The 22461-nt window shown below is 39.0% G+C and overlaps 1 protein-coding gene across 3 annotated transcripts in view; it reads right to left on the reverse strand.

Annotated features, from left to right (window-relative positions):
- TMEM163 (transmembrane protein 163) overlaps nt 1-22461 on the reverse strand; it is a 92955-nt gene that overhangs the window by 28021 nt on the left and 42473 nt on the right. For all 3 annotated transcript variants that reach the window (XR_010369494.1, XR_010369495.1, XM_064435243.1), the window contains exons 3-4: nt 13962-14005; nt 12732-12823 (exon numbers count right to left, since the gene is read on the reverse strand). Coding sequence is in view for 1 of the 3 variants with exons in the window: in XM_064435243.1 (XP_064291313.1) it covers nt 12732-12823; nt 13962-14005 (136 nt within the window). In the remaining 2 variants the exon portion in view is untranslated. The remainder of the gene's footprint in view (nt 1-12731; nt 12824-13961; nt 14006-22461) is intronic.

A 22461-nucleotide genomic window follows, 5' to 3' on the forward strand; every position in this document is an offset into this window, starting at 1 on the left:
ACTGTCTGGATTTTGTTCCCACATAAATCAGAGAGTTTGGGGTTATCTCTGTGGACTTGCCAAACACCCAAATCTTTGAAAAATACTTGTATTTTTGCAAGTTTTTTTGAAAAATTGCCAGCAGATACACAATGGCTTCAGCAATCTTGATCTGTTTCTCTTATTTTCCAGCTCAGTTTTACTGTGGCAAAAGAATTCCCATCCACCTACTTACCCAGAAATAGCTAAAGTATATAGAAGAAAAGGAAGATGATAACAACAGTGACAAGGGTATTAATAGCAGACAGAAATGCAGTCTGAGGTTTGAATAATCATTCAGTAGTCATATTTAGCATATTTATCATATTTAGCCTTGCTTCTCCTTTATATGCTGGCTTTTGGAATCCACAGCCATGCAAAATTCATGAGTATAGTACTTCAAGCAAAAAAATACATGTTTTTTGCCTTCTTGAGTGTATTGATTTATCTGCAAAACCACTAAAACACAACACTGCACTGTATCTTCTTTTAACCTCATTTGCTAGAAAGAAATAATTTCTAACTAGCCTGCAAATCATGCAAAATTCAACTACAAATGTAAAAAATAGCAAACCTCCTAAAATTAATCTGAGGAATTGTAGTACCTAATAAACAAGTTGCAATTGGTTATTGTAAGCACGCTCTTCTCTCACTGTACTAGACCACAAAAATGTTAATACAAGCCAGCTCACTTCCATCTGCTAACAATGACTGCTGTGTAACTAAAGAGTGTTTCCAACTGCACACCAAGGGTGCTACTGCCAAGGTGCTTGGCAAATGCAGTTTCATTAATAACATTCAATTAAATTAGATGAGCAAACTGCCATTTCTAAACAGGTTTAAATCAACTCAGAAGTACCCATAAAAACTAGTGAAGGAGGAGTGATGCAGAAGTGAGGGTCGACTTATAACAGATAAGAATTTAAAGCCCTGATAGCTTTGTCCTAACCCTTGACTCACATCTCCAGCACCTCTTGAGGATCATGTCCTTATTTCACAGCCATTTCTACCTGAGTCAGTGTCACAGGTTCCCACTAAGCATCCACTAAATAATTATAGTTATAATGGATCTGTAAAGCAAAAGAATTGATTGGTAGAAGTTTGACAGGCAACAGAAAACTCTAATGAAGTATGCATGAATCTGGAATCTTCTCCAGTCTCATGTAATGTCTTGGTTCTAAAAAGAAGGAGGAATAGAGAAAATTTAGTCAAAACATTTTAAAACATAGTGTAAAAGCTTTATTTGGCTTTCAGAAACAATAAGCTTTCTGGAATCTTTCAGAATGCAGTACAGTTTGAAGAATAGAAAGCTAATTCACAAAGGACAAGGTGAGGGCATCTCTCTGATATTCAGGCAGCAACCAACTTTTAACTCAACTACAGCTCAAACTTTAAATTTTTATTTTTTTTCTTAAAGCAATGGCATTTGGGATGCAAGAGTAATGAAAACTACAAGAGAATTAATTATTACAGATTTAACAGTGAAACCACCAAGCCTTTAGTTTGCTGTAAGTGTCGGTAGCTGATCACAATCTGCCCAAGATACTTCTTAATTGTGATGTGTTTTTGAGGCAGTATTTGTATGTGAAAATCCAGAAGACAATATGAAGTATAATTCATTATATTAGAAATTACCTCATCAGTTCTGTCAAATTTTCAGTATTATTCTGTCACAGATTAAACTCTCTGTTAAATTGGTTGTACTGCAGCCTCAGGCAGTGAGAAAGAAATAATTTAGACACTCAAAACCATCAAAGACTTTATACAGCTTTGGAGATTTTGTTCTTGCTAGATCACTTCTAGTGGAATTCAGACACCTGTATAAATCTTAAAAACAAAAGATTGATTCTGACAATTGAATCCTGACAATTTTCAAAAGACGTTTTCTTGAAAGCAGTATTACAACCCACAAACAACCCATTTATATTTATACAGCCCTATAAATACCCATTTTGTACTGCAGCAGCCCTGGATTTTTCACACCCATCAGAAGCAGATCAGTGTAACTGCATTACAGCACACACAGCTGCCACCTCACCTCTTCCATCACATAGTCCCTGTGTGGAGCTCTAATAGACACAATTCCTCATTTTGATGACAAATTCTCACAACTCATAAGGAAACCAGAAAAAGAAATCAATCACTGTAAGCACCTGGTATTCCTTTCCTTAAACAAAAATTTGTTGCTTTGCATAAGTCAATGGCTTTTAAGCAGGTAGCTATGAAAAGTACTGAGATTCAGGGCCTTCCATCTCCACAGACTCAATTTTCAAGCTGCTATTAGTAAGTTAGCACTTTCCCCCCTCATTTTATGATAAAATTAATTTCCTATGGAGAATAAGTCAAACAATCCAATTGGTTTGCATTCAGCAGATGCAGCAGAACAGCCTCCTAATTCATGGATTTAGCCTTAATTCTATCTTAAAGATTGCAATTCTTTGTTATAATTCCCTACAGGTAGTGATAAGACTAAAATTCTGTAACGTTGCCAATATAGAATTAGAGATGAATCTCACTCAGATTTCTATGGTGATTAATCTCCAACATAATGAAGTAATTTTACCTGTAGTCTGTCCTGCCACACTAAACACCCTTTCCATGAGTTGACCCCTTTCAGATAAAGAGGCTGCTCCTCCTTAAAGAGGTAAGCAGCAGTCAGATTGATGTAAGTCTGCAGGCTTAGATTCTCATCTACTTGTTTGGTAACATTTTATAAAAAATAAATCGATAATAGCAATGAAATTACAAATATATGCTGAGCAATGAGCTCTAAACTATCTCAAAAGTGATCAGAGAAAAGCTACACAAGGGTGGCTGGAAATGGAGTTTTTTCATATCAACTGACTGCTATGAAACAGCCAATGCAAAAATTTTCCCTTCTCAACTATCGTCCCATTCTCTTTCTGGCAAATCTTTACAGCAGTACAGTACCAACAAGGGTTTGCAATGAAGCCCTTGGTAATTCCTCCTCTCAAGTCAGCAAAGGTGGAAAAACAGAATTAAGGATTCAGAAAAATTTAGTGATGCACATGAACACAATCTGCAAAAATGTGTTAACTTTCTCCTAGCAGCTCACAGACAGCTGTTTTGGGCAAGTAGGGAGGGAAAAGGGTCTCATGCACTTGATGGTTTTTCTGTTCCAGCCTGGAAACTATTTCACCACCAAGCTTCCAGTTCATTAAACTAATGCCTGAAACATGATGACACCACGTGGAATAAAACAAGTTTGTCAGGAGCAGTCTAATTGCTTCCCAATTTTGTTCTATTCTCCCACCTGTTTCATTCATTTCAGTATCCCAGAGTAGCTGACCTGGTTTGATTATATGGGTTATTTTGGGGGGGTTGGGGGTGTTTGTTACTTTTACCAAAGCAAAGAGGCTCACAGAACAGAAGAGTCCGGGATGGAAGGAACCTCCAAATTTCACCTGGTCCAACCTTTCATGGCAAAGGGGAACCTAGATGAGATTCTCAGCACAACTGCTTCTTGGAAACTTCCCACAATGAGGACTCTACCACATCCCTGGGGAGGTTGTTCCAGTGATTGATTGTTCTCACTGTAAAAACTTCCTTTCTGGTATCAAGATTGCTGGCCTTATTCACAGAAAACATTTTGATCATTTCAGCTGAGCTACAGGGGTAAACATGACAAAAAGAACTGGAAAAAAATCATTGTATAAAGCACTAGGATTTGTATTCATATTCTTGAGATAGAAACTCTATTCCCACATTTGCAAAGCTGCCATCTAAACAAGCTTCTGTTCTTCATCCAATTCTTTGGCAGCCACAATGATGTAAATAAAAGACAATACTTCTAATTTTTACATGTATTCTGGTTACTCTAGAAAGCTGGTTTACTCTATTTTTCTGCATTTCCTTGATTGTTAAGAATCTTATCATGCTATATTTTCCTAAGAGAAATGAGATTTCCACCATGGATTAATAGTGGGACAGTTTCTCAGACAGGCTGTGGAGCCTCCATCCTTGCAAGTTTTGGAGACCTGACTGGATGAAGTTTTGAGTGCCCTATTCTGATCTCACATCTCACTCTGCTCTGTGCCAGAGACCTCCTGAGGCCCCTTCCAACCTGCAGTATCCTGTGAACTTATTAACGTTTAGTCACAAAATCTTTAACTCTGCAGGCTCTGTCAAGATCTCTCAGTACTAATGACTCCTAATAGCCCACAGAAAAGGAAATGTTAAAATCTCTGCAGGCTGTTTTCACCACTGAAGTGGTGAAAAATATTACTTTGCAAGGAAACTGTAGCTTCACATTAAAATGAGCTGCAGGCCAATAAGAGCAATATGAGCTCTAAGCCCAGGAGTAATGTGAGCTTCTTCAGGAAAGCTGAGAAAATCAGTTTTATGATGGAGACAGAATTTAATCTCTGAGTAAGCCCACCAATAAAACCTCTGGAGTTTAAGGAAGAAAAAAAATTATAAAAGTAATTATTCTAATAAAAACTGTAAAAGTGCTATATCCTGTTTCCCTATGATTAGAAGGGATTTTAGTATTAGTGGCTGACAGAGTGAATATCATGTAGAGAATCATTCAAGGAAATTCATGGTACAACATGGAAGGCAATTGTCCAGGAGGCTTTCACTATCAGAAATTAGGAAAATATTTTTGAGCATGAAGTATTCATTCACTTTCTAATTCTGTATCTATACTTTTTTCTCAATTGTCTTCCATGTCTAACCACATGAGAGAAACCCTTTACTATCTCTTTGCCTTGCTGGTACTCTTGTTTTCATTCTTCCTTCCTCAAACCAAACACAAATTACATTCTGTGACTGCTCCTTCATTAATAACTTGGAACTTGCAATAACCTGCACCACATTTCTTCTGGAGGAGAGGCTGTCAGCCTGTTTAAACACTGGAACTATGGCAGCTCTCACAGCCTACTTACAGTAGACAAGTGTAAAATGCCAGTTACAGCCAGCCCAGGAATTCTCAAGTGCAGTCAAAACTGAATGCTGGAACCTAAAGGATAAGGATTTGGAGGAAAAGGTTCAAATCTGGTCACCAAAAAATGATTTTCTGGTGGCAAATCAGTGGGATCTGCTTGATGGGGAGGATGAGAAGCACAGTAGGGAAAATCTGCTGTCACACAAGTGAGGAATTGAGCAAGGGCCACTCCTGCCATGAAAAAAGGTGTGAAATGAAGCAGAGGGGAGCCCCAAGCAGCTGAGCTGGGATGTCTGCCAGCACAGCAACAGCACCCCTGCACACAGCCAGGCACAGCAGGGGCAGGTGACAGCAGCAGCTCTATCCTGGGGACTGTGGCAGGAAGGACCCACCACAGTCCCCCAAATACACACTGTGGACACTGTGTCACATCTCTTTTTCCCTTAAATAGAGAAACCCAAATTACAATGCAGCTGTTCACTAACACTTGCTGCTGTTCTGCACCACGGCAGTCACATTTTTCATGAGGGTGACATCCAGAACTCCTGTAACTGTAACATCTGCCTCCTAAACTCATTAAAGGACTTTCTTTAAAAAGAACTAGCCAATGTGACATATTATGGTAATACACAGGCAAAAGATGCAATATTAGCCTCAGTCTTGAGATTGCTGCTTATTTGTCATGCTCTACTGCTAATCTAAAGCTTCCTTGTGTCCAATTAGGCAGTTTTTATTAGCTACTGGTGTAGCTTCTCTGTTATCAGGTGTAGTTCCTGAAGAGGTTTTGGACACCAAACTGAATAGAGTCACAGCTGTTGAGGGTATTTACACCTGCCTGGTGCTCACTGAAGAGGGAAGGGAGTCAATTTAAGACTCTCTTTAAAAGGAACGAAGTGGGCTTGCTGCTCATCACACATGTTCCATAATCCACCCCCAACTGCCAGGATCCAGATCAGCATCATTACAGCTACTCTGTTTTTCTCGCCATAAAAAAAACATAAGCCCAAACTAGATTACACAATAAAGACATCACAAGTAATAGTCCAAATGACCACTGAAAATCAATTTTTCAATTATTGTGTTAGAAAAGTGTGCTGTGCTATCATGTGATCTGACTTCTTAAAAGACATGGAGGGGAAATGCTGTTTATGTCTCAGACCAGCTCTGCTAGGGAACCATTTCCTGCTGGAAGTGTTACAGGCCTTCTAAAACTTCTATTATCCCTTAGGATTTCAACTAGTTGCTGCAGAACAGAGAATTTACATACTTTAACATCATCCAGCTGAACTGGGGCAACACTTCCATAAATAATTTGATACCCCAGGTATGGAATATCTACCAGAAAAAGCTAACAAACATTTCTACAACTGAGGGGAGTTCAAAAACTCTCAGGACCTATTTTCCAGTTCCTAGGTCTGCACAGACTCTGCAGCTGCACTTGGAGTACACCTGCCTTACAACCACCCTCCTGGCTCCAGCACTGCTCCTCCCTTGCAGCAGATGATCAGAGACTATGCCATTACCCTGAACTTGTAAATTAAAGCCTTTTGAGAACTTCTATAATATTCTTTTTTATGGCGATCATCAAATTCCAGCACAGGAAATACCATATCCCTGATTTTATATACACAGGCCTATGTGTAAATACTAAGCAATACACACAAATCCTGCTTAATCAACTACCAGTCAAGTAAAAGGAAAGGCTTTCATAGGTTTTGGATTTAGCTCCAGCAAAATCATTGCCAAGTCTACAGATGCCACAGTTTTTGAAACAGATTTTGGAATATATAAATATATACATTTTCTGTTTCATATTTAATATAACTTGTATGTGCAATGATTTTTTTGGGTGTGTTTGCACAAGGCATAAATGCATTTCTGTCTGGGTGAGATCAAAGTTTGTGAGTGATTTACTTTTGTCTGAATATTAATTCAAACGAATTTAAGGAGCAATTCTGATGTTTATTAAATCAGCCTAATGAAGCACGTCTTGTATCTAGCACTGTACCTGGATACAGAATTTTGGCCAAATATCTCAGAAGAAAGAATTATTTAGAAACTTGCAGTGTGGTTAAGAGGAAAATATACTTCTCCTCCTGTAAAGCAGATATCCAAGCACAGGTGAGCATACCTTTAAAACTCTTCACTGTGCCTCATTCTGTGGGAGAGACATGAAAATGTGCTGTGAGGCCAAACCCCTGGCAGCTGAGAACCACACAGAGCTGCAGAGGTGGGTTCTGAGCTGTTTGCAGCTCCATGTGTTTGACATTTTTCCAGATCACTTAGGTATTCCATTCACTCATCACAAAAGAGCTTTGCCTCCAGCCACAGAGGTTTGCCCTGAACTGTGGGTAGGTGTGGATTTTGCCATCTGTGCTTCGAGTCTCTTTCATGTGTATGGTATAGATAAAATTATCCACAGTTTTTTCAATGTGACTGATATGTTGGGTCTGAACCCAGAGGATTATTTTCATTCAACACTACCTAAATAGACAGTGCTCATTTAGCTGGGTTAACCAGTACAGCAGAGCCAACCCTCACATGAAAATTCAAATACAATAGAAATACTGAAAATTTGGGTGGTTTTGTTTAATTCTGTGAACCAAGAGAGAATATGCCTTGGAACCATATAGATCAATATGCTTTCTTTTAGAATCAGAGGAAGAGAGAAGAGCCAGACCTAACTTTGCAGTGTGACAGTCATAAAAGGTGGCTTCTAATTTTTTCAAGCTTTGAGTGCAAAAGTAGGATTCATCACAATCCCCAAATTCCCCATATGCCTAATTGTAATGCACATATATTCAGTATAACTTCTGCAAGACTCCCCAAGACCAGATGGGTAAATATTCCCAAGTGGGGTCATGAGCAAGAGAGAAAAAAGGGTTACAACAAGGAGAGGCTCTCTCTGTCTTAAGGTCTCATCACATTTTCTCATGAGCAACCAAATATATTTCTTAGAGACTGCTTTTACCTGAAGCTAAATAAGAAATTCTTGGATTAAGCTCTTATAGTTGTGTTCTTCTCAATGTCACAACATTGAGAAGAAACCAGTTCTTTCTCCCCATAATTTAGGAACCCATTAGGAAGCAAATTCCCAGTGCAGGCATTCTTCACAGAGCAAATGGGCTCAGCATCCTGAAGGTACCAAATCCACACCCACAGATGAGGTGTGGAGATGGAAGTTAAGTTATAGGCACATAGCAAAGCATTTAGGTAATGTCTAATTGCAAAATGACTCTTCTCTTCTGGCAAAAAGCTTTCTCAGAAGCAGGTGGAGATATGACAGATATCTGCACCCATGTCTACCTGGGTGTACTGTAGATTTTCATTCCTGTAATTTCAGTATTACTGCTCATGTTTCAAACAACAGCTTTGCCAATATTAAAAAAAAGGACATATCTGCATTCATTATATATTATGTCATGGCAACACAGAGCACCACAAGTGTGCTTAAAATGATTAGTTCATGATATAATTTAATTTTCTTATTAGGTAATTAAGGAATGAGTAGCCAGAGTCTGAAATACGTAATCAAAAAACCCAAGCAAACAAACAAACAAAACCACAACACCAAAACAGTGAAAGAAACATAAGAAATGTGTGTTTTCTGCTCTTGCCATAATCCAAAATGTTCATTATGAGTCAGGATTCCTATTTACTCTGGCACTGGGTTAAGAAAGATGTTGACAGACTGGTTCCTGGGAAACACAGAATTTAACTTGATACCATCAACAAAATAATATATAGCAAACACCAGCTGCAACTGTCAAGAATCACTGTTTTAAATATGTTGTACAGAGTTGGGTTTTGCAATAAAAAACCCAGTAGCCAAAAATCCCAGAATGGATCCCACAGGCACAGGCAGATACTGGGTCCTGTACTACATTGTACAGAAAAGCAAGATCTTTCCAACCAACTGTACTGAAAGAGCTCTGGTTTTTAAAGCTTTCCCACAAGGCTGTGTACATGTACAGTTTGTTGTTCTGTTTTTCCAGTCCTTCATTTTTGGTGGTATTTCTCACTTTCTCCTCAGACACAGGTCCTGCACTCCAGCCAAGTCCTGCATTCCTGAATTTAACACAAGCTAAAAGCTGGCCCTGGCTGTATAGCCAGTGACTAGTTAAACATCTCATGAGACATTTTTCCAGTCTTCTATTAAGAAATTTCTTCTACAGCTATTTACTGAGTTCAATTAAGCACGTGAAAAACCACTGTTGCCAAACCGGCGTCAATAAAGTTCTTCTTCAACAGATTTGTGTTTGCTTCAACAACCCAATAGGCTACCAAGTTGCTAAGGGTTTACTAAAGGGCAGAATATTCAAGGCATTTGTAACTGGTTATGGAGAGCAGCCAGGTGGACCACTGGCATTTCTTTGCACATCTTAAACACCTCAGTCAATTTCAGTTGTAAATTTTCATCTTTAGTGGAGATTTCAAATTATTTCTCCAGTAATTTCAGACATTTTTTCTTTCTTTAATTCCTTGATCATTGCTTTTTGATGACTTGTTCAGCACCTTTACATTTGCTGCATGTTAATTTACAGCCTAGCAGATCACACTGAGCAGATCAAGTACTCATGAACTATGTATGTACTCTGACTCTCTTCCCAGATGTCTGTAGTCCTTCCCAACTCCTGCATTGCCTCAAGACTTAACAATTCTTTCAAGGACTCTTCTAAAAAACATCAAATATTCATCCCACTCCCACATACTCTTTCATTAATGAGCCAGCTAGGCAGAGTCAAGCAGTGTCTCAATCTTGCAGTGATTTAATTCCTGATCTTGGTGAATGTTTTAGCCTTGGCTTTTATTTCATGTGGGCACCAATGACACATCCAGGAACAGTCTGAGCAGCAGCAGGAAGGGTGACAGAGCTCTAGAAGAGGCAGTAAAGGACTCTGGAGCAAAAGGAGTTTTCTTATCAATCCTGCCAGTGAAAGCAAAGAGATTTGAGATGGCTGAATCTGGAGAATCAACAAATGGTTACAGGGCTGGTGCCACTGCCAGGGGTTCAGCCTCTTCTGAGCTGTGTGTTGTGGTTGGCACCCCGGAGGGAAGGGATGAACCAAAGGGATGAACACTGAAAAAGAACCTTCTCATCTCACCCCAGAAAACAAGAGAAATCAAACGATCTAATAAAAATGAAAAGCACTAAGCAGAGTTAAGCTCAGCAGGGCACATTTGCATGATGGTTTCAGCACTCCAATTGCCCTGAAGTCAAATGGAAATGCATTGGTTCCTCTCAGCAGAACTTGGCACAGCAAGCACTTCTGTACCCTTGGGAGTGCCAGCCCCTCGAACGCTGCAGCTCCAACTGCCATATGGCTGCAGCTTAAGCAAGACTACGCATTTCTTTCACATCTTAGCATTTTATTCCCAGTGTTTAATTCATAGCACATCATGAGTCAGGCTGCATTCTCTGTGCCTTTTCTGGGGGTGTGTTTTTCAGTCTATCTTTATGTTCTCTCTCAGTGACGTCCAAGAGCTAGGTCTGAATCTAACGCTGCCTTTCCATGAGAGGCTGTACACTGATTTTAACAGATTTTGGGTCAATCTCTTGCTGTCAAGTTTATGAAACAGCAAGTTTTATAAATTTGCAAAACACAATTAATTGGCAATTCCACTTGGCTTTTGCCAAGGAGATAAGGGTTTTTTTCAGATATGTTAGGATACACAGACAAGTGTAATATTTAAATCAATAAGAGAGACCTATAAATAAAGAACTAAACCAAAGCTACTCTGGCACACCTTATTCTGGTAAACAGACCCCTGCACTAAGGCAGAATATGGCCAGGCACACAAAAATAGGAATAACACACAGCACAACCTAAGCACCCACACAAATTTGCACCACACTGTCCAGGAGTCTGAGGGAGGAGGCCCACAGAAAACAGGGATGGTGACAGACCAGGTGGAGTTAGAGGCAGATATGATGCAAAGATTGATTATTCATAAGCTGAGCAAGCAGCCAGCAGGAATCATTGCAACATTCTCCCAGTGTCAAGGAGGAAAAATAATTACGTGCAGCATTTCAAGCTAGAGATTGATTAAACACAACAGGAAATTAGAAATGTGCCACCCTCAAAAATCTGACACAGTAAGAGTTGCCTCAAGCAGCACAACCACCTCACCATCTCTTTGCTGTCAGTACTGTGGTGATTCTCCTGTCAGCTCTGGAAACAGGGATAACCAGGCTGACTATCCAGTGATTCATATTCCCAGGATATGGGAACATTCTTTCACTTGATACTGAACTCATAATGAAACCCTCACTGTCTTCAACTAATGGGCACGGCAAGTAATTCACTGACTTAATTCAGCCTTATTAAAGCAGAGGGGATTGTATGAAAGCAAATTAAAAATGAGCATAAAAAACCAGGAAAATATGTTTACTACTTTGCCTATTCACTTTACTGGCTTAGCCATAGGGATATGTTGAGTCTTCTTTTGTATTGGAATTTATTTGCTCTTTTAAATACTTATACGGTTCACTCGAAAAAGCCCAACAGAAGATTTCAAAAATATGTTAATTGAATGTTGACAAGAATCTCTGTGGACACCCACAAAAGCAAGATACTAAGAAAATCTCTGTTAAAGTCTCCAAATCTGTGCAAGAAGACTAATTTTAATCACATTATTCTGAATTTATTTTTATTAATCAATGCCACATCAGTCTTTTATGGCCTTTTATTCCAAACTGTTCTGTATGGAGCCCTGCCAGAAAGGAACTCACAGCCCTGGCAAGCTGTTGCATGAGCCTGAGTTAAGGCATGTAAAAATACTGCTTACTTTTCCTTAGTTTTTAGAAAAAGATCGTGAAGATGTGATTGAGACCCTCCAGTGTGACTTTTTGCTCTTGGATTTCTGTGGCTTTTTTTTTTTTTTCTTTAATCCTACCAGTTATGCAACATTTAGTTTCATCGAGCTACCCTTTATTAAAGGGACGTCATCAGAGGTGTTCCAGCACAGAACCTACCTTATTCCCCTTTATTGTAAAATTGCAGTCCATTCCAGGGAACAGTTGAACTATTTTCCAGCCAGATGGGATGCTGCCAGAAATGGCAGTACAGAATAAAACAAAATATAGGCAAATGTACTGCAATTCTCCACCTAGATGCCCAAAATTTGAGTAGGAATTTAAAATCTTTTTTATGCACTAGTTGGAAAAATTCTTGATTCAGTCTCTACCTGATCCTCTCAGCTACCATATGAATCACCCACAGAAATGCTGCACAATCACACAGAATACAATTCCCACTGTGATCAATACTGCACTGCATATGTAAAAGACTTTTTCCCCTCCCATAGGATATATACATCAAATATTAAATATGAAAATACATTGCTTGCAAAGCATAAAGAAGACATGAATCACTGCTATACTCTTACTTTTTAAAAAAATTTAAGTGATTGATATTCAAACTTCTTGAGAGAAGTACAAATATAATACAAGCATCAATTTCAAAAACATACTCTAGTAAGAATAATTCAGTAAGAAGCAAAATGAAATATTTACAAATCTGTTATAGATTGCAAATACAGTTTACTTGATGGAGGTGCTGCAAGGGAAGCCAAATTGCAATGGCCCAACCATTGCTATGGGGGCTAAAAAGAAACTGAAAATCACAAGCACGGGGAGGTTTTCCTGAGGAGGGGCTGAATGTCTGGGAGCGAGCAGTGAGCTGGCAGAAGGAAAGAACACTTGCTGACACAACAAAGTGTTTTTGTCAGAGCTCTGGTATGTGTAGCTTGACAGCAAAAGCTCTGCAGGCCCCTGCCAGAGGCAGAAGCAGTGCTGGGTACTCACATGTACTCCCTGTGTGCAGAGTGCACCGCGGCCGCGTTGCTGTAACGCCACAGAACTATCGCTGACGACAGAACGTCCAGGGTGGCATCAAACTGCAAGAGAGACAGAGCCAATTGTCCTGTGGGCCATTCAATGTGCCCTGCACTAAGAGCAGTGCATTTACCGTCCTGCTGCACAGGCACAAAGCAGCTTCAAATAGATCACTTTAATGAAAGCACAGTCTATGTTTATTGAATTGATGTTCAAGTTTTCGCCATGTATTATTGCACAGTGATACACTTCAGAGCTCAGAAAGTCAATCAAAGGATTAAAAATTTTTAATTTTTAATCTATCACCCGTAAAGAAGTTAAGAAAAAAACAAACCTCACAGTCTGCCACTGTAACACGCCAAGAATTAAAATACTAATACGATCCTAATGCAGACTGTAAAGAAATAAGTGTAGAAAAATGCTTGTCAAGCATTCCTTTTTCCTGCAGTCACTAATTTCCTCCAATAGCTTTTGTTTCCAAGTAAAAAATATTAACTTTTTCTCCTAAATCCCACCCAGATTTCATCCTATATGAATTTATTATTCTGTATCATCAGCAAAATTGCCATGTTTGTATTCCCAATTAATGCAGATGTGGTGTCAGGAACACCGAAAACCAGGCTTGTCCCACTGTAAGAACCTTCAGTTTCATGTCAAACTTCCTACAGAGTCAATCCGACCTTCAAAATTGAAAGCTAAAGATAAATTATTTGATATGAGTCATTGCTTGTCGTTAGGAAATTTTTGCTCTGCCACTAAGCTGGAAAGTCATGGCAAGGACTGGAGAGGAAAGCTGTCATCCCAAAGTCAAGAGCAGTCTTACCATCAGCTTCAATGGGAGCAGTTCAGAAGGGAACTTCAGAATTTGGTTCAAGTTCAACAACAAAACTGATTTGTAGTTGAGAGATTTTGCATAAGAAAACCATATCTGTTGGATAACATCTACCAACAATGAAGTATAAGCACGGGTTTTAACTCCAGGATAGCACTTAATGGGCAGAAACTGGAAAAGTAGAATTAGAGTATCTTTGCCACCCTTTCCAATACTTGACTTTAACAATATGTTTTCTAATCCATTATTGACTTTGCACACCTTTCCATGAACTTACCACAAGAAAAAAATGCAGTATTTCATGTTCAGAAAAAGCCCTTGGAAAAGAAAAAAAGAGTAGATAATATTTCAATTGTATCTCTACTTACAGCAAATCCAAAGGATGATGCACTGTATCTCATTACGGAGACAGCTGAAGGAAAGAAAATATTATTTAGAATCACTGTAAACTTTCTTTGCATTTTTTTTTTCTTTTTCTGTTGTTCAAGAGCTACAAAATCAGTTTTAACACATGCATTTAGTTTCACCCAATTCCCACTAGAACAACCTGACCCAACACTTGAAATGTCTACAAAAACACCTTGTGCCACAGGAGATGGTCAGAACACTGAAGAGATTTCTTCCAAAACTGTAGTGGGGGAGATTGGGCAGCATTCAATCTGCTCGTGAAACAAGCTGTGGTTTAGATTTGAACAATTTTGAAACTACAATATCAAACTCTCAGAAAACTTAACACATCTCAAAGTGCTCCTTGCTCTAGTCAGGAGTTTCAGGCCACCTGAACTGGATGACAGAAAACCACCCAGGCCCATTGAGACTTCTTTTGGCAAAAATCCCAAGGGTAACTCATACAGCCCCAAGAAATGCTGCAGATTCCATCATTGCAGGGGCTTCCAATGCAAAAATATCAGTAGGAAAAGTTTTTACCAGCCCTGGTTTTGACCAGTATCTTCTAAAAAATAACCAAGACAAAAAATGTGCTAATACCTAGGAAAAAAACCACAATTTTAAAAATTGTGGTTTTAATTTCCTAATTTCATCACCTCAGTTTCCAATTCTAGGAAGGCTTGTGCCAGAACAAATAGTTCAACAGCCCAGAGGAATAGCAGGCAGCAGTGGGACAGGAGTCTCCTGGAGATGGGACTTCAGCAAATGCAGCTGTCAGGGTCACAGCAACCCCAGCCAAGCTCCCAGGCACTCAGCACTCCATCCTTCTTGCTGTGCTTGTGAAGGGCCACCTGAACCTCTGCTCCCTGAATAAACTCACACAACTCCAGCTCCAGTATTAGGAGGGCTTGAAATAAAGCCTGAAAGGATTGCTTTTCCTGATCTTATATGAACAGATATCAGCTAACTTAATAAGAACATATTTTTGTAGAAAATAAAACAAATAAACCAAAAAACAGACTAATCCATGACTTTGTCAATCTCAGGCTGACAAATACAATATCTAATTCTCAGTGTTCATTAGAGCAGCTTGGCAGAACAGAGATACTATGTTTGACTGTTCTTTTCAGTAACAGCAAGCTGCAGCTCTGTGCCACTTATCTGGATAAACAGAAATTAAATTCTTGGGGGAAAAAATACGTTTTGTTATTGATCTAAGACCTAGGTGTGGTCACGAGCAAGCCAGATGTCACAAACATTTGGACTTTATCATTACGTTTAGCCAAAACACAAAGAAAATTCATCAAGGTTCCACTCCAGACTCCCAATTTTCTCAAAGCTGAAGAGTATTGAAACAGTGTAGATTTACATCTCCCTCTCATTTTTAAGCCATAATTTCCCACACTTCATTCCCTAGATAAAAAAGAAGCTGCATTTCTTGGTCAGACTTGCCAGTGATCTGCAAATTTCAACACTTCACTGCATAATAATATATTGCCTATCAAATTTTCATTGTCTGCCTCCTTAGAGGCATACAGTTTCAAAATCAGCAGAAATTGAAAAAAAAAAAAAAGATGGGGATTCACAGGTACATAGAAACTTGCAATGTTCCTGTCAATGCTGCTTCCACATGATGCAGTTCAAAGCAACACTTTTACTCCTATTTCTAGCTTACCCCTCTAGTGGAATTAACTCCTCAGTTTTTACTAAATTGCCAGTTTCTTTCCCAACTCAGATCCAGACTTGAAACTAACTAATTGTATGGTTGCTTTAAAAATGAATATGTAATTTCTCTGGTGATGAACTGCATATAGATAGCAGTTCCACACCTTAAGGATGCTTGAAGGGACATATTTGGTATATTTAAAGCACAGGGAATTCTGCATGAGAACTATTTTTATTTTATGTGTTCTATCACAGCAGTAACACACAATCTGTTTGTCCTGAGCTATCTAAAACAGCAATGAAAAACAAGTATTAAATAACAGTGCCACAACTCTGCTCAAACCTTTTTGCTAATTAGTGAATATTACTAGAAATGGCATCCTACAACACTAGCTTTTACTGGTAGAAGGCCATAATAAAAGTAATAAAGACCTTTGAAGCACTGGAAAGATGTATTTCTATATTATTTATTTACATACTGCTTTTCTAATGGAATAAACAACACATTTATTTTTCTTTCACAGTCACATAACAATGTAAAAGCACCTTCAGCCCTGACTTCAGCACATTAATACCTCTAGCTGGCAAGAACAGTCACAAAGCCCCCTAGGAAGTCATCCCAGCTTAAACAGGATGTTTGTGCACAAATCCAGGCTCTGTGGCAGTGAAAGCAGCTCTAATATTGGATTACAGGGTATCAGCCAGTACAGGCTGCACCAGGCCAACCACATCCACAAACACAACTGGTTCCCACTGCAGACACTGAAAGGAGCTGAAAGGATTCTTGAGGAGGCACTTCTTAGCAGCCAAGCATTTGAGAGCCCTGGGCAGAGGAATCCTTGTGGTCCTTTTGCCTCCAGAGTCACTGCTGGGCTCCAGGAGGGCACTGCAGGGAAGGGCCACGGAGCTTCTGCTGTTCTGTCACCTTCCCTCTTCCCAAAGTGCATTTTCAGCTACTCCCAGATGGGAATAAAAACCCCCCAGAGATTTCAAATATCCACACTGAGCCAGAACAATGGTGGGAAACAAAAAAGGAGGAAAGAACAGAGCAGGCAGCTTAAAGCCACTGTGAAGCCACATTGAGCAGCTGCACTGCCATGGCAGGGGGAGCCTGCTTTTAGCTGTTTGATTGGCTAAATTGGACAACGTTTTATTACCTCTACAATAAAGCAGATAATCCTAATGCATTTTCCTGACATTTGTAAACAGAACTTGCAAGCAGTCAGAAGCTAAAAATAGAGCCAGCACAGTAAGCAACAAATCTGCCTCTGTCTCCACCTGCACAGCAATATCAATTTGTGAAGTCTGCTGGCCTGTAGGTCAGGTTTTGCTGGAATTCCTTCACTCCTTTCAAAGTAATTCCAAATAATTTTTAAAAATAGCCTATTTCCCACACATTCTACTCTCAACAAAATAAGGGTTTTATTCATTTCATGTGCCTCAGAAAGAAATCATGTAACTAAGGCTTTAACTCCACAGAATAGTTCCAATTTAACTTTCCAGACATCTAGTCTGCCACCAGCCTTTGGCAGGTTTAATCCAGCTCAAATTTGTTCTAGGGTGAGGACCCTGCTGTTACCCTGGGACTCTCAATTCCTCCTCTGTGTTGGGAGAGCTCCCTGGCACCTTTTTGTACAAAGCTAGGAGACAAGAAATGGGATATAAAATTAACTCTGACTCCAGGACTTTCAAACAAAAATTTTTGGGATGAGTCTGACTACAAATGAGAGATGGATAAAAACTGCTCCTCCACCTGTCATAAAAATCTCCCCTTACCTACTCAGAAAGGGAAAAGTTATTTTTAGGCAGCTCCTCTAGATGGGACAATCACTCCATCATATTTGCTTTGAAATTAGGCTTTCTGAAAGACACACTTGGATGTCAGCATATAAAATACCAAGGCTTCAAAAGCACATGACCTGCACTTGGCAGAAATCAGTCAGGCAATGTGAGCACTGCTGAAAGTGGTGGGTTTATGTCTCTATATATTACAATGCAGATCTTGCAGGTTGTACAGTCACGAGCGAGAGGAACTGGAAGTTCTGCTGAATCAGAAGTGAGACTGAAATACAGTCTGTTTGCATTGCCTAGTGTTGGTAAAACATCTAAAACTAATGATACAACAAATATTTCAGAGTTTATTTAAATCCATTCCAAACAGAGAAAAACAAATAAGCAGTTATTTTCTAAAAATCCCTCACAACAACTGAAGGCAAAGAACAGAGATGTCATAGTGTTAATGCTTGTTACAAATGTTACTGACCCAAATCAACAGGTGCCTCAGGTGCCTTCTCCCTTCCCCAAAATTCTAGTAGAGCAAAATTTAAGGATTTTTATGCACGTGCATTAAATTTCTGCAATCAGCATATACAAATGGCTGCCACACATTCAGTACCTCAGACACAAGTCTGCCAGATACCTTATCTTCATGGGTACATCCAGAGCTATCCCTCAGTGTCATCCTTCTAGATCCATTTTTCTATACCAAAGTAACTGGCATAAGTGTAAAAAAATTATCTATACAAAATCTTTGGCTCATTTGCTCAGTTGATATTGCATCAACAAGGTAAAGGCCCTCATTTCTGCTAAGTACCATCACACTGTGATGTATCTACCAAGTGAAGCCTAAACTTTATGCACAACAAATCTGGATCTTCATCTCATTAGAATTCACCCCCAATTGTAAAGAAGTCCCCAAGAGGGTTCATTTTTCCACCTGCCTGAAAGGTGCCACAGCAACGCTGTGCAGAATGAGCTGCAGGAGAGTCCTGGGAGATTTCAGTCCTTGGGGAAGTTCAGCTCTGGGACTGAGGGAACGAGGCCCTAGAGCCAGACATCAACTCTTCAGCTCTGCCACTGCCTGGGGCATCTCCCTCAGGCAAAGAAACCAAAAAAATCCTCAAGGTATCCTGAAAAAAATCTCTGCAGATTCATTAAGGTAACAAATTTTGCTATTGGTACTAGTAAAACCTTCCAGGAATAATTGTCTTTCCTTGTCTATTATGCAGTTAATTATGTTGCTTGTTTGTTTGGCAAAGGTCAAATCTTTAGCAGCTGCAAGCTTCCATAACTTCATTTTCTTCATTGAGATACAACAGCATATATAAGTTGAATGTATTCCTCATTTTTTATTATTATTATTATTATTATTATTATTATTATTATTATAGAAAGTTTCAGGACTTTGTTCAAATGTTTTCCCTTGAGTTTAATCAAAACAGTTCTTTTCAGTTTGTTCACATGTTAGCAGATTTTTTAATATTATTTATTACTATTATTATTGCTGATTTCAGTATTTTCTATATTAAGTGGTTCATTTTTCAATGTTTCAATTATAGAAGTTTTTAACACCTGTTTTTGTGGTTCTTGAAAAGAAATGCCAGTTCTCCCCAAACTCCTTTTGCTTACATGTTTTTTGTTTCCATCTGAAACTGATTATCCATTATACCATGGTGCTCAGCAATAGTAACAAAGAACCAAGAATGGCAAAACAGACCAGTCCTCAACCTCACTTAGGCTGCAGATTCACTTGTGTTTGATTTGTTTTCACCTTTTTTTTGCCACCAAAAGAGCAGCCAGGCTCCCCTGGCATGTCCCACAAATGGGCCAGACTGCAAACTCACAGGACTGCCCAGTCCTGAACTGTGAAATAATGGTACTACAGAAAACAAGGGATAACTTTTTAAATTATGAAAACATTACCCTTGTGGAGAACAGAGTGACCCAGCTGTAACACACAGCAAACTGAGCACAGCAGTGATATAAAGAAGTGGTATAAAGCCCCTGAATGACAGAGACACGCAGACACTGAAACCCCTGATTTCAGAAAAAGAAAAAAATAATTACTGGGGTATCTTTTAACAGCTGCTGAAATATCTTCTACCTACAGCAAGCCTTCCCTGCCACTCTTTTAGTGAGTAGAGCACTAATAAATGGTCAGCAAACTATACCACTGTCCATTTTCTGTGCCACTCTTTCCCAGCATTGCTGGAGATGAAAAACAGGAACCATTTCTTTAGGGAAAGCTGTTTGTAAAGGCAGAAATCAGGCAACTCCCACCAGGCAGAGTTAGCAGCAATTTCCAGAGCTGCTCAGGAGCACTATTCCAGCAATATTCCAGCATGTGCAAGCGCTCTGCAAAGCACAGGAGAGAGCAGGATCCCTCCTGTCTGGCATCCCACTGCTTCACACACGCCCGTGCTTCCTCTCTCAGGTGCCAACCTTCTGTTTCCAAACAAGATCATCTCAAAAAAAAGGGAACACAAATAAATCAGAGCAAAGGAGGACTTGGTCTTTTTCTTTAGTTTTGGCTTTCCAGGGGGCCGGAGCTAAAGGAGGGCCCATATGTTACAGCTCCAGCTTTATCAGGATACTAAATGCATATGTTGGCATTTCAGAATAGATAAAATGAAACTTTTATGTCTATAAAAAACCAGCTAGATATGTGGTGCAAACTCTCTGCAACTGAATATACAGGTGCATACTCTCATCTGTTGTATTTCAAATGGGGTCACTTGAAATGCCCAAAATAACTCACTGCAATGACATTAAAGCACATTGTCTTTTAATGAAACTATGTATTATTGATGCCCCAACTCCAAATATAACAACTGAAATGGCCTAGAATGTTTCAAATCCTTGTAACTGAGTATTTACCAGGGAGGTTTTGCAGCTTATGCCTACAATCCACAAGCTTTGTAATTTCAAGCCTGGAGTGAGCTTCCAAAACCAAAGGAAGCTCTTTGACCCTGAACTGGGGCAAGGAAGGAGTGGCACCTTGGCTAAAAAAGCCACAAATTACCACAAATGTTGGGTGATATCAGAAACACTCAACAGCTCTTTCTAAAGCCTCTGGCCAAGATTTGTCACTTGCTCTTTCCAGACAAGGGTTATCTAGATTTAATGGCCTGGGAGACTCTTTAAACACAAAATTTCTTCCAATTTTTGTTTCACTGACTGGAGTCAAGAGGCAAGAGAAGCGTTGAGGTTCTACTCAGCACAAAAGGAAAAAAAAAACCCAAATTTGTTTTGGGAGTCTGACCAGTCAATTTAAAATAAAATTAACAGAATAAGCCAGGACACTGAGGTGAGACCCTTATCTGACCTAAAGGTTTTCTGGCATCTTCATAGGGATTCAACCAACTCATGTTTTATAAATATATCCTCAAACCTGTAACAGCTAGGACACAGATTAAACATTTTTACCAGTCATTGAAGGTTTTGAATTGTTAATCAAAGAGATGAAACACTGCCATTATTCTCAGGTTCTGGTAAGTTCCTGTCCTGTGGTCACATTAGAAAGATGAAGAGATCCTTTCAAAAAGATAATTAAAGACAGATATTGTACAAAAGCTCAGATGTATTAACATAGAATTTATATGCAAGGATTCAGGCAAACTGCAGCACAGCCAACAATAAATGTATGAATATCATTTGCTGTGCTACTGACTGTGTATTGGCATCTGTAAGAGAAAAAATATTGTTAATAACTTTTATCTAAAAGCACAGCACACTTAAAAGAGCATAACCAGTGAGAACTGCATCCCCTGCCCCTGACAGGATTATTTGTCTCCATTCCTCTAAAGAAGCCTACTGTTTTCATTTTAAAAAAGGTGCTCAATTTTAAATCTGCCAGATTTAGACTAGAAAAAAGAAATATATCAGAAATGTCCAAGTGCCAAAGTTCCAGATTCATGGTATTTTTTATTTAATTTTGCTCTCTATTTTCATGCTACTATTTCAAACTTGACTATGAGCAAGCAGGGGTATTTTAGAAATCAAAAGCATTAAAACAAATTAGTGCTGCTGTTAAAAAAATAAATAATAATTAAGTATCCTCAGAGCAGCAGACAGACAGTTTTAATACCTTGAATCACACTGCAATCTAACCTCTGCTCCATACAAACTGGCTGAGAGAAGAGCAACATGGAGGATGCAGATCAAGAGAGGATTTAGTTAGCTTTGTCTTATATCACATTCTAGAAGTATATCTATATTTCTAGAACTATTATAACTATCCTTTAACTTAAAAACACTTCTTAAATAAGAAAAAAAGGCCCTATCTATGGTTTACATTTACTCCAGTGTGACTCTTCCCAGCAGCCTTTAAATGTAGAGAAAATAAACACATTTTAGCCATGGTAAGCATTGAAAACCAGTCCACAAAGGCACTGGCTAAATTCTCACTTTTCCACATTAACTGTAAGAACTCTTTTTTAGTAGCTACAATCCTTGATACAACACAAATGAATTTTCAACTTATGAACAAATAGAAATTTGTCAGACATAAAAAATTCCACTAAAATTCCAGTGATTATGCAAATTCTTTGATCAAAGTTCTTTTATTTCCCCTAGAATTTCAGTAAAATTTTAAGCAGCTCATCATATGAAGAAATGCATTTCAACAGCTTGTATTTACCATGAAAAGTTTTCCAAACAAATTAGAATATATTTTATTTTATGGATTTTCCCTTTTCCTTTCAGTGTGTGTGGAGGAAGTTATGGGGTTTGAGGTCATTAGAGACATGTAATTAAATTTACACAAAAAAAAAAAAAGTCTTCCTCTCTCAGAGGAAAGGAAACAGAACTGGATCAGGGATATTTGAAGATCAGGGATCCAGAATAATTTAATAATCCAGAAGGACTGAGCTCTGAGGAGAGAGTGTAACTGTGTGAAAAGGTAGGTAGATGCACAGTCCCACACACCCTGCTGCCAACCCTTCCACATCTCCTTCCCTAGGATTCCTATCCCTAAAACAGGGTGCAAGTACTTCCACAGTCCAGGGGGTTGCACAATCCAGGGAAAATCATTTTACC

Source organism: Passer domesticus, chromosome 10 (genome assembly GCF_036417665.1).
Source record: "Passer domesticus isolate bPasDom1 chromosome 10, bPasDom1.hap1, whole genome shotgun sequence".
NCBI classification, from domain to species: Eukaryota; Metazoa; Chordata; class Aves; order Passeriformes; family Passeridae; genus Passer; species Passer domesticus.